This window comes from Myripristis murdjan, chromosome 15 (assembly GCF_902150065.1).
Source record: "Myripristis murdjan chromosome 15, fMyrMur1.1, whole genome shotgun sequence".
Classification (NCBI taxonomy): Eukaryota; Metazoa; Chordata; class Actinopteri; order Holocentriformes; family Holocentridae; genus Myripristis; species Myripristis murdjan.
Window position 1 is genome coordinate 20,367,331 of NC_043994.1, and position 12,698 is coordinate 20,380,028.

General features: G+C 39.4%; 1 protein-coding gene across 7 annotated transcripts in view; it reads right to left on the minus strand.

The window, feature by feature from the left end:
• khdrbs2 (KH domain containing, RNA binding, signal transduction associated 2) overlaps positions 1-12,698 on the minus strand; it is a 75,989-nt gene that overhangs the window by 19,478 nt on the left and 43,813 nt on the right. For all 7 annotated transcript variants that reach the window (XR_003929504.1, XR_003929503.1, XR_003929506.1 and 4 more), the window contains exons 5-6: positions 7,304-7,431; positions 5,253-5,433 (exon numbers count right to left, since the gene is read on the minus strand). Coding sequence is in view for 3 of the 7 variants with exons in the window: in XM_030071434.1 (XP_029927294.1) it covers positions 5,253-5,433; positions 7,304-7,431 (309 nt within the window). In the remaining 4 variants the exon portion in view is untranslated. The remainder of the gene's footprint in view (positions 1-5,252; positions 5,434-7,303; positions 7,432-12,698) is intronic.

Consider the following 12,698-nt stretch of genomic DNA (forward strand, 5'->3'; position numbering starts at 1 on the left):
AACTCTCTCTCATTCACTGTGGCTTGGTTAGATTACATAAAGGGCCAAAATCCCACAGTACAGAATGATGATCAACCTTAATCGCAAATCATGGTTATTATAGGTACCTTAGGAGGAATTTAATACCGTCTTCATTTAAATAAGTATACCAATAGACTGTGATTAAAATGACATATCTCAGTGAGATAATTACTATAAAATGAATAATTAAGATCAGACTGCAATATAGCTTCTCTACTGTTGCTCATGTTGTCAGACCTTAAAGTAAATGTGTGTATTGCGTGCACTGGTGCCTCACATGGGAACGAGCTGCTTCCAGGAGTATGCACACACTGGCTACAGCTTCAAAATAATGTCCAGTAGCCTTCCATAGCTTAAAACCCTGTTTAACAAACAATACCAATGACTTTCAGAGGTGAATGAGCTCTTCTACACATAAATATGTAGTGCTGATGAGTGCTCCAGCAAGGAGAATCCAGTGCACACACTATGGGAAGAATCATCATCATGAAAATATTTTGCACTTCAGCATGATGATAAACTTTGTCTTATAAAATGGCCTCTCCCGGTCGATACCTCTGAGGTCTGACTGGCTGCAATATATTTGAAAAGCACCTGTGTGAATAAATAAATAAATAAATAAATAAATAAAAATGAAATAAAATAAAAATATAAATTAACTAATTAAAAAAAAACAACTATAAATGCACACATATGAATGCCTAAAAGTTAACTGAAATATTTATGTGCAAACTGAAAATTACCACCGACGCTGTTATTAGAACTATATTGTATAGTAGAAAAATAACATTTAGTTATATATGTCAGTGAGTAATTATTGATCTAAAATATTTATTCATCATTTATGCACTTTTTTGTTTTTGCAACAATGGCGTATTGTCACTATTACACAAGAGGTACATCACTACAGGCTGAGCTTCACAGTGATTTGATAACAATTCAGACACGACACGTACAGTACTTGTAAAGCATGGCCTTGAGTGTCTGATTGTATAAATGGCGAATAATTTATTATCACTGAAAAACAGGCCTCTTCTGACTAGATTGCAACTGTTGCATTCATGAGCATTTTCTCATTGTGGTCCAGATGGGAGATTCATCCAGTAATTTAATGGAGCAGGACGACTGATTGCTCAGTGCTCCATGTAATAAATGTGACAAATAATAATCAGGTCAGTACAAATGTATAAAAAGGTCATGCAATGTATAAAAAGGTCATTGTCAACTCACTGTCAACTGTCTGCATATTCAGTTTCGCCTTTCTCAAAACATTTCTCATTTGTATACCGCAGCGAAAGGAATGGATTCAGTGACAACAATCCTGTCAAACTTTCAATAGCTAAAGAAAATGTTTTCAGCTTTTTTTTGTTTTGTTTTTGAGTTTATCCATGCCTTTTGAAAGCGTTTCATTACAGCAAAGATGGAAGAATGGTCTTTTCATCTCACTCAGAAGCCAAGAATACTTTGTAAACAGGCTAACTGATCACCTTACCTGCCCTTCATGTCATGAGGGAAGAAATAAACAACTAATCTGGAATGCTAAAGGATCTATTCTCTTACGCTGGATTATGATGCTGGATGCTCGCATGTTAGTATCTTCATAGGACACAGACACAACATTTTTTTTTTTTTTTTTTTTTCAAATATCAGATTTTTTTTTAAACACCTGTGACATAATTGACCAAAAAGTTGGTGCAGCCCTTTAAGTTAGGACTTGAGAATCTCCAAGGCTGGAGCTGCAAGGTTTCCACAGGACAACACCAAACCATATGAAGAATATATTATGAAATTGTGTCTGTCAGCAGAAAGGGACAAATGGCTAAACCAGCACACTGACCCTGACCTGCACTTGTACAAATACTGTGGATGTAGCTCAATAAATGGCAGTGATGCTTAACTTTATACATTGTGAAAAGCCCCTATGGTGAGATATTACATGCACTGCAACCCACAGCAGTTCTGAATCAATGGTATCCTTTAACAGGTACAGTAACGGTCGCTGTCCAAGTATTAGTTTTATTTAGGTTTATGAGAGTGACAACGTGACAGAAACCATTTATCACTACAGTCTCTGGAGAAATCCCTTTCATATGATGAGCCTGCTCCTCAGTATAAACACAGAAATTGCTTATGGGTGCATACTACACCTCTAACTGAGGAGAAACAATAACATGCCATTCACCCACCAAGCACAATGAATGCAAACTACAGGCTGCATGCACAACTACATGTGTACTGTCCCAGAATAGGTAATTCAATGCAAATGGAGATCTGGCAGAAAATTTGGCACCAGTGTTAATATCTTGTTGTGCTGACTGCATAAAGGCATGAGGGACAATGCAACTTTAAAATGTCGAGGTGAAGGAAATGTTTGCAAAACACCGGCAGTGCCGAACTGCAGGCTGCATTAACATTTCAGTCATGCCACTGAAATTGTGAAGATGAGAAGAGATGTATGTCATATTACTTGGTTGTTTGGGGTTAACATGAAGAGTCTTGGAGAGAACCAGCCAGAATATGGATACATGTCAGTTGCTGGTATGTAGATGCAAAGGACATCTACAAAGCAATACAATTTTTTTCAGTTTCAGACTTAAAGTAGCCTCATTCTATATCATTTAGGCTTGGGCAATATGCAGAATTTAATAATATGATACTGTCCTGTAAAAAGTTGTGATATTTGATGTTATCATTGCGTGTGTTATGTGTGTGCTTGTGTGTGGTTGGGTCGGTGATTCACCCAATCTAACTGTAGGAGCCATATGCCATATCCCATTGAATGTATATATTATCTTTTGTATTGCACACTGCACTGTGTCACCCACGGTAGATGCCACGTCACATGGGCTCTTTGGGTAGCGGAGGCTTTTCATTATCTTCACCTGTTCACTGGTATGGCAGCACGGAGCGGGAGTGAGTAGGGAGAACACATATTTTGCTGACCGTGTTGCTTTGCCTCAGTTGGCTTTACTTATTTATATGAATGGACTTGGTGTTAATCAGGGATGCTGAAACTTTCCCTGAGATAAATGCTTGAGCGGATGTTTGGATGCGGAGCTGAGTTTTGTTGGCAGCACTTTAGCGCAAAGACTACAAAGATAAATAAAATAGGCCTGGGTATCCGCATCGGATGTTTAAGGCCCACTGACACACATACTGCATTTAAACTTCCAACAGCTTTCAGAATAATGCTATCAGAATAAATAAACTCAACACTGAAGAGCTGTCTCGCTTAGTCATTGTCTGAGTTGGTCTATGCTATGGTCCTGTGGGGGTGGGGGTGGGGGTGTGGTAGGGGGTGATATTGAAGAAAATATTGCATATGTCTGCAAATATCGAGACAATCAATATATGTGATAGTGGCCCATGCCTAATGTCATCAGTGGTAATTAACTATATAAACATGAGCCTTCAGTAGGTGTGAAACTACTTATTTATTATCGTCAGAGGTAGGTTTTCTTGCAATTGTGATTAATCTGTCAGAGGCTAACTTTCCGAATTCAGCTCTTACAAATAAAAAGAGTAATTTAAGTCGGTTTGAGCCTGACTTTTATCACAAAGAATAACAGAGGGAAGTAAAAACAAAACAGGACTCAATGTTGATTTGTTTATGTTTTCCACGGGATGATGTGTTGCCCGCAGTTTCAGCAGATGAAGCACTAGTGAGGTATTGCGGCATCCTCGGCGGTAAAAAATAACATGTACAGAGGGGTCCTTCTGTTACACTCCGGGAGGAACAGTTTCAAAGGAAACGGAGCGCTGGCGTAAAGGATACAGCAAGGTGAGATTTGTGGGAGAAAGATAAAGAGGGGCTCCTACGTTCATAAATAATAAAGAAAACAATGATGCACGGCCACCATCTTCCGCTCTCTTTTCATATGGTGAGCTGCGGTATGCTTTCCATTGAAGTTTGGAATCAATACCACCCTCAATTAGGTACAATTATGGTCATTCTCGCAGTATCACTTTTATGAGACAGACTGACAAGTAGACAGAGGCCATCAATCAAAACGACCTCTGGAGAAATCCCTGTTACATGATAGGCATTCACACTGTATATCTTCCCAAAGACAAATGCAGGATGTAGCAGAAGAGATGCGGTCAGCACTGCTGATTTATTACTGTGTTCCACTAGGCTGTAAAAGTCAGGATCATTGTGAAAGAACAACAACAGGCATTGGAGCATCTTGTACACTTAAGTGGATGGAGAAAAAAAAAATGCTGGGGCCCTCATATAGAGAGGTCTTGCTACATTGTGGAAACACCCTCAGAGAGAAAACTGAGTAATGTGGCAGAAAAAATAGCAAAGTGAGATTTGAGGGAAGAAAATGTTCAGGACAAACTCATCATTCCATAATCCCCTAGTCTCTGTGCTCCACCCTTCCTTTCCATCCTCCAATTACAAAGAGAAAAAAAAAAAAAAAAAAAACGCCTGTCTTTTTTCACTTCTCAGAAATACACAGGCTCTACATCAGAACTCAATTTGGTTTGGTAATGAGACTGTGCTTGTGCATTTCCCCATGCAGACAGGCCAATCTGCAATTGCCGGCACACATGGGGGCTTTGCTTAGCAGGAAAGCTCTGAGGAAATAGACTGGTGAAAGTGTTGCCTTTTTTCATTTGGACAAAACATAGAACTCACCTTGTACAACCCTCTCAACATGACCTTGAGAGTTCCTGACAACTGAGGATACACATATTCTCACAACCTTGAATATTTCCCTGATATGATTCCCTGTTTTGTGTCTAAGATAAGTATCTTGAAGAACTACATCATTTCAACAGCCATTGTATGTGGCGCTGTGCACGCCATAAAATAAAACATCCACATTTGCATGGTGATAATACATATGTTTATGATGCATAATGTGATGTAATGTGATGTGATGCAAGATTTCGTACTCGCCCTTACTGAAAGTCAACCAATATGACGGCTGATTTTTATCTAAAGGCGAACACAAATGGGAGTGGTTCTCTGCACCACTAAACTACCCCTTGAGTCTGATGACTGCCTTGAGCACATTTTGTGGTCAGTTCTGCAAAATATATTTTTTGGTGCCTTTCAGTATTTTCCTGCTTGCCCTAATTTTTAAAACACGTGTTGCTGTGTACACTACCAAAGTCTCTGCAAAGCTACACTCATTCATATGAGATGAAAGAGGATTTAATGAACTCTGATGAACACTGCTATCTTTTTTTCTCCTCAATATGCCAGGAGGGATTGGACTTACATAGTCGTCGTATGATTCATGTGTGAGCGGTAACAGCGGGGGCCTGTATCCCGGATTCCCTGCTGCACTCCTGGCTCGTGGAGCTTGTACCTCCCTTGATAAAACAGTGGTGGGAAGGGCGCTGTGTGTTGCTGCTTTCCCCCGAGATGCTACTGCACCCCGTCCTACACCTCCATGGCCCCTGGTAAATCAAATAAACGGACAGACGTTGCATCAGTTTGCTTTAATTATCTGTGCGCCACAACATGATGAGCTGTACTGTATGTAACGTAGAAAATCTTTATTGTTATTACTGCACATGTGCAAACTGCTTCAATAGGTGGGTGACACAGTGTACGCTTGGGTGAAGTACAAGATAAGCATAACCTCCACTGGCACTGAGGTAGATTTTGTAATGATCAGAGGGCTGAGAGTGTCACTATGTGTCTTGCTCTGCTCTGAAAACATGCCTTTGGGACACAGCATGGTTATTTCAATAACGTGATGAAGCGCCGCTATGCCTGCATTTCTACAAAATCAGATCACCATCTGCCTGAGTCTGATGAATGCATTCAGGTTGTACGCTTGGCTGTAGGAAAGCGGGTGTAATTTTCCAAAAGAACCAACTGTGATGTGTTATTTGTGTACAAAACTTAGGCCGGTAGATACAGATCAAAGGCCAAAGGACTTGAACACCAGTGTTTGAGCCTGGATGAGAAAATTAGGAATGGATCGCTTCTCGTGTGGAAGTGTGGCTGTCCAGGACAACAGGAACACCGCAGGGATGGCAGGGCGGATTATAACACTGCAAAGCTGTCTATTGTCTGATAACTTGCAAACATTTTTAACAGTCACAAGATGTAGGTGGGCTAGGATACACTGTCTTCTTTTGGCAGATCCTTCACTAGGTAACAGCCCATTGTGATCCAAAAACAGCACTTAAAGGAGAATTACTGGTGCATATTTTCATGGAGATTTACAATAATCGCTTATCGGCGTACCATAAGGAGAAAATCTGCGTAGGGAAGTGCTGGTGACTTTAAATTGGCAGCATCACATGGTGCTGCTGTATTTAGCTCAAGTACCACCTGAATTAGGGCAAGCCGTCACAGCATACTGTACTCTACTTGCCTAATCATGAGGGACTGCCATGCTTAATACGTGTCTCAGGTAGATTACGGGAAGTTTGTCCTACAAAATGACTTGCAAGGAGACTGAGACAAGCCGGCATGGCTCAACCAATCAAATGTTACGCAACATCAGTAATCATTTTATGGGTTGTTCTGCAGTTGGTTGGTTATCTGTGCTAGTCCTGCCCACATCCCTAAAATTCTCCTGAGATTTATGCAGGACAGCTAATATCAGAAGTGTTGGCGAGAAATCCATAATTGGGACAATTTAAAAAGAAAGTATTTTTCAAACCCCATGTCTATAACCTGAGGATGAGGTCTCAGTACCATTCCATGTGAAATATTAAACACATTTTGGTCATTACACCAAATCATTAGTACTATTTTTATTTTTTTCATGACATGAATTTGAAATGAACGCCACCGCACACTGACTTTTGGAGTAGCTTTTCTGCAAATGTAATACAAAAATGTCCATCAATTTCCGCTGCACAATAAAATGTGCCAAAAAAGTCAAGGGCGTTGAGGGCTTTCTGGGAAGTTATATGGCTCAACTAATTTGTCTTTCTTTTGTATAATTTATACACAGAAATTTATGTGAGAGGAAACGGCATGAGCAACGTAAATTGCATTCCTAACCCGAGGGAGGAGGCTTGCAATTATGAAGAGATAGGCTGGAGTATTTAAACAATTTTTTTTTTTTAAATTCATTAATTAATCAACAAATAGCCGACAGGGTTAAGAGTGAATGCCGGCAGTGAAAAAAGAAAATGCTCCAAGGTCGAATGTGAAGGTTACCACGTTTTTACTGACATCATGAATCTGACCATAAAAAACTATGTAACTTTTAGAGCCTTCCAGCCTAAAGAAGCCTCTTTTTTCCACAAAAAAACTCTTACATTCAGAGTTATATCATAATCAATATCAGAATTAGTATTGTACCTTGTGGATAGTGTGGAAGCTGGTCGTAAGCCCCTTGTTTGTACACTTCTTCCTCTGGTAGTGTCGTCAGACCCGTTCAAGAAGGAAAGCTCTCTCAGTTGCTCCTGTCTTATCTCGTCATTGTAGTCCTGTGCAAACAAAATAAAACATGTCTCTTATGAATGGCATGGACATTTGTTTTTCCAAACGCAACAGATGTTTGCAACAGTCGAAAATGTCATCAAATTAAAATTGAGGAGACGTACACAGAAAACACATGGCTTTGCTGCGCACTGAATATTCATTGAAGGATTTTATCTTCCAGTTATGGGCTGGGATAAGATGGGAGATGGGAGATTACCAGCAGACAAAAGGAAAGTAAATGTTCCTCTGAAGTTTTATATTCTTGTTGGTGATCTTTTTGCAGAAAAGACACTGGGTGTTTCAAAGAACGGATATCTTTTGGGACAATGCTCTTTTCAAGTGAAATCATTTTCAGACAGCTTAACTAAGGTATACCGTTTACCGTCATGATGAGGTTCGACGACCAAAATCAAAATACTATTTCATATTCGTTTTGTATATGCAATGAAGGCAATAGGAGAAGTAAGAAAGTAGTTGAAATTATAGTCAAACAGATCCTTTGTTATACATTATAGCAGCAGGAAACATTCCTTATTTTTTTCACACTGCCTGAAATTGACATTTTCAACAACCTTGTGTGGAATACTGTTATCTTGTGATTCTTAAGCATTTTTCTCCAGCAGTTATCAAACATGACACAAATCATCACACAGCAGATAACTGAGTGGATAAAGCAGTATTCATTATCTTGTCAATACTGACAGAAAAATAGGCTTATTTCCCAGAACCACTTAAGCCACACTTGCAAGATTTGGCACCCCAGGCTACATGTGTATAATGACATCAAAGCAACGGAGAACGCCAGAGGCAGCAACCTTGGACAGCACCATTTTCTTCGTTGTCAATGGCTTTGACAACCAAGTTTTGTCTTTGAAACTGCTTGATTGTGTAAGAGGGGACAGCTGAAAGAGAAGATGCATGCTGAGCAAACACTGCCTGGATAAATCATGCTTAAAAAGGAACTTCGGTCAGCCGAAAATCAAAGTACAAACATTTGCCCAGAGACATCCATGGAAGGGATGCACTGATGATTCCCCGTGGCCTTAAACGACAAAAGCTTTTGATGACTTTAAGTAACATAAAATGTCTCGGATCCCCCTAGAGAACCTGTGTCCCATGAATCCTATCCAAAACACGATCGCTGACAAAATGAACCAGCTGCCATGCTCTGAAGATCAATTTATTTTAACTTTGACCCGGTTTGTGCACATCATCCTGTGTGTCTTGGTTTCCAGAAATGTACAATTCATTATAAATTAGAGTCCACATCAGTATTTTGTTGTTAGGACATGTTATAGTTCTTCCAAATTCTAACATATGACATCTCTGTGTGAGCATTAATCCAACCAGCGAATTATTGCTCACTGATCCATAAGGCATGATCCTGCCCAGCATGCAATGATAAGCAAAGTCAGATAACATGAATGTACAACCATTATGCTGGTTGGACACACACATAAAACACATGAATGTCATACTGTGTCACCCATGTGTGTGTGTGTTTTTTTCCTCCATATCCGCTGATTCTCCTACTACTTCCTACTACTGCATTTCCATGTTGTTGATAAGCTTATTGTACCTACGCCTCATGATGTAATGAATGCAGCACAGAATCATGTGGGCGCCTTACAGTGCTGTGAAATAGTATTTGCCCCCTCATCTGATTCTCCACATTTTTGCACAGTTTTAACTCTGGGTGTTACAAGCTCTTCAACAAAAAAAACACCATTACATTTAAAAAAAAAATCCTGTGGGAACACTGTAAATATCGATGTTTTTTTTTTTGTTTGTTTGGTTTGTTTTTTTAAGGCCATGTGACACTCTATGTCCCTGTGTGAAAAAATAATTATGACCAGAGACACTGTGATTACAGATTAAAGAGGTCATTGCAATCTGTCAGCTTATAATGGCAAATTTTAAAACGCTAAATATGGCAGCAGCTCAATGTAAGACACACTGCCAGCCAATCACATCCTCAGATTTTGTGTTGCTGCACAACTTTGATATTTAGAGATCCGACGGACGTCATTGCTGCTGGTCCACACAAGCCCAGGCAAGACGATGATGCTGCTCTCAGATGGGAGTCAGACGGCAAACTGGACATCACTGGGCAAGCCTGCTGGATAATGACAGTGTTACATTGAAATCTGTGACCGCAGAGGGCGCTGTCGCACATTCTGACGACAGCTGTCAGAAATCGAGACCTCTGTGTTTTCAAGTGATGTGTCATCCTATGACATTGATTTGCACAAGGTTATCCATGTGAATGTGCGCCCTCTGTGGTCACAGATTTCGGTGTGGTAACGGCAGACGGCACTGCTGTCCAAAGTTAAACTATTTCAACTTTTTTCCATCCTTCCCAATGGAATTTAACACCGGATGTTGTGTAGCGCATCACAAAGAAAACAGAAAACAGCGGATTGGACAATGACAATCTGATATTCCAGGTGCAGCACTACCCAGAACGATATGACCAGTGTCTTCAGTTCTGTCAAGACACAGTATAAACACTTTAATTTGCAGTGCAATGGTAGGGTATGTTAATGTACCAGAAATATTGATATAATTATTCATCAAAACCAAACAATTTTGTGTATGTACTCCTTTTTATTTGGCAAACAAAACATCACCACATCATTTTCTGCAGCACTAATGTCTCCAGAACAAATTTTATGACTCCATGTTGCATACAACTTGACAGCATCCCTAAATATGGAAAACAAATGATACCATATATGCCATAACGTTAGATACTGACAAATCTCCATTCAAAGAAACAGGGTTCTGGTCATGATACTACTGCCCCAAGGCTTTCCAAAGATGGCACCAAGTGTCCTTTTACAATCACTGTCTGTCAATACCTAAGACTAACATCACTTTTATTAACAAAAACACAACCACAGACTTGTTATATGTATATCACTATATATATGATTGATTGACTATTATTGATCAGTGCTTCATCCAAGTGATATTTGTGGGTTTTTGGACTCATTTCACATCGTGTCACAATCTCAGTGGAGTTTAAGTCAGGGTATTGATGAGCTGATTCAGTCTTTTAAATTTCTTGATCTTCAGCTATGCTCATGTAGGCTGTTGTTTCAGATGGTTGTCCTGCTCCATGACCAGCTGTGTTTTGCTTCCCAGACAAATGGCTTGATATTCTCTGATACAGATCAGAGTTCATGGTTTCTTCAGCAAAACTGTCCAGGTCCTCATGTGGTAAAGCATCCCCAAACTATGACAAAACTGCCATCATGTTTGATTTTTGCCTTGAGGTCATTGCTGTATAATGCAGTGTTTGTTTTTTTGCCAGACACCATGCCAGCCAAAATATTACACTAATGGCTGATTTATCCAGAGAATGTCTTTCCAGAGCAACGCAGGGTTATCCAGGTGGTTTTTCTTTAGAAAACATCAGAAAAACATTCATATTTCTGTTTGTTTGTTTTTTCTCAGTGAGCAGTCGTTCACACGAAGCTATGCTACCATAAATCCCATTTCTCTTTAGTGAAGACAAAGTTTGTGGTTGAGGTCAAAAGACGCCAGGTCTCCGGATAATGTTGTAGCGCTCTTTAGGAGTTCCTGGATTATTTTCTGCCTGGCTCTGGGAGGCATTTCAGTAAACATTCATGCAGAGAAACATTTGCTGCTCTCATAATCATTCCTTGAATTCGCTTGTGAATCTTTTTCACACCTTGAGATTGCCCTTTCGATTACCCTGCGCACCAAACAAATGAGAGAAACACAATCTCTTTTTCAGTCTTTGTATAATTGGCTTCAACACACACAAAGATTTGAATTCAATGTGGAAAATAAGTGAAAATCCAACAAAAACAAACCAAGAGGGGGGTCACTTAGCATTGTATTTAAAATGTGTAAAACTGGGACCATATGGTGAATAAATTCAGAGATGAAAATATTTTAACGCCCACATTTCAGGGACAAAAAACCTTCTGTTTGCTTTCAAGACATTTTCAAGACACTGCACAGATGGACTTTCCTCATTCCAAAGTAAATGAATAAGGCCTTAATTATACTCTTGGTCTGAAGGACACTGGACTTGGACCTTTTAATTGGAAAACTGGGAGCTTATCCAAAGCAACAAATCTGCAAGAGCTTATAAAACCTAACTGTTGACAGAGGCAATAGTATGAGTATCTAGGGAGAAACCCATTCTGAAGCTTCTGATTTCATGTGATTTGCTAAGTGTAATTATTTTTGATCATCCACCCACAATGTCCTTCAAATTGCTTTAGTTATTTTCCCCGTGTTACCATATGTACATCATTTCTGCATTTGTACAATGAAACTGACCAGAATTGATCTATAATTACACAAGATGCAGTCAAGCCTGTTCCACTGAGGCTGTGCAGCATCAAGTGAAATGATTTCACTGGCAAAATAAATGGTGTGATTCATCCAACTGAAACAACATATTAGAGAATTATTGAAAAAAGAAAAAAGAAAAAAAATCACTTGCAACTTCTGAATAGATCTCATGACTATGTTCCTTTTTCCATAATTTCTATACATGGCATAGTTTGTGGCTTATTTTTTCCACTACGCTGGTCTTTTGGTTTCATGATAACAAGCTGTGTCTGTTTGCAATCTTCTCCTCCCACTGGAGCAGCGGAAACAAACAAAGAATAGCAAAGTAGCTTTTATGGATGGATGCTGTGTAACATTTCCACCCCAAGTGGCATGTTGTTGCCACGGACACCTGATTCGCTGTGTTATTATAACTGGGCACTGAGAGGTGTGGCACAGTTGTGTTAAAATTGAAATCCATATAACTGACAAGCAAATATTGGAGTTGGCTGAATGGTGGTTACATGAAACAAGGTAACCTGCTCTGGAGATGTCTGCATGCAAAAACACAGGACTAGACAATAAAATATAATAATAAGAGGACTTTGGTGTCTTCCTTCATCCGGCTCCTCAGACCACCAGTGCAGAGCCAGAATTAGCAAATTAATTTCCTTTGTTTGTTATTCTGTCTTGACAAGTTAACCTCCCAGTTAATGTTAACCAATTGCAATAATAATAGCAGTTATAATACGACTTTAAGAGGAACAGTTCAACGTTTTGGGCAAAATACTTTTTCCAACTTACTGAGACTGAGACAAGATGTTTAATACCATTGTCCAGCGCTTATATATGTGTAGTAGTGTATCTTTCAGTCTATTGCGATGATCTGTGCACCGCTGAGGGTATAGGAACATCCGGCACAAATTAATTTCTCCTAAAAGACTCCTAAAAGATTTTTTTT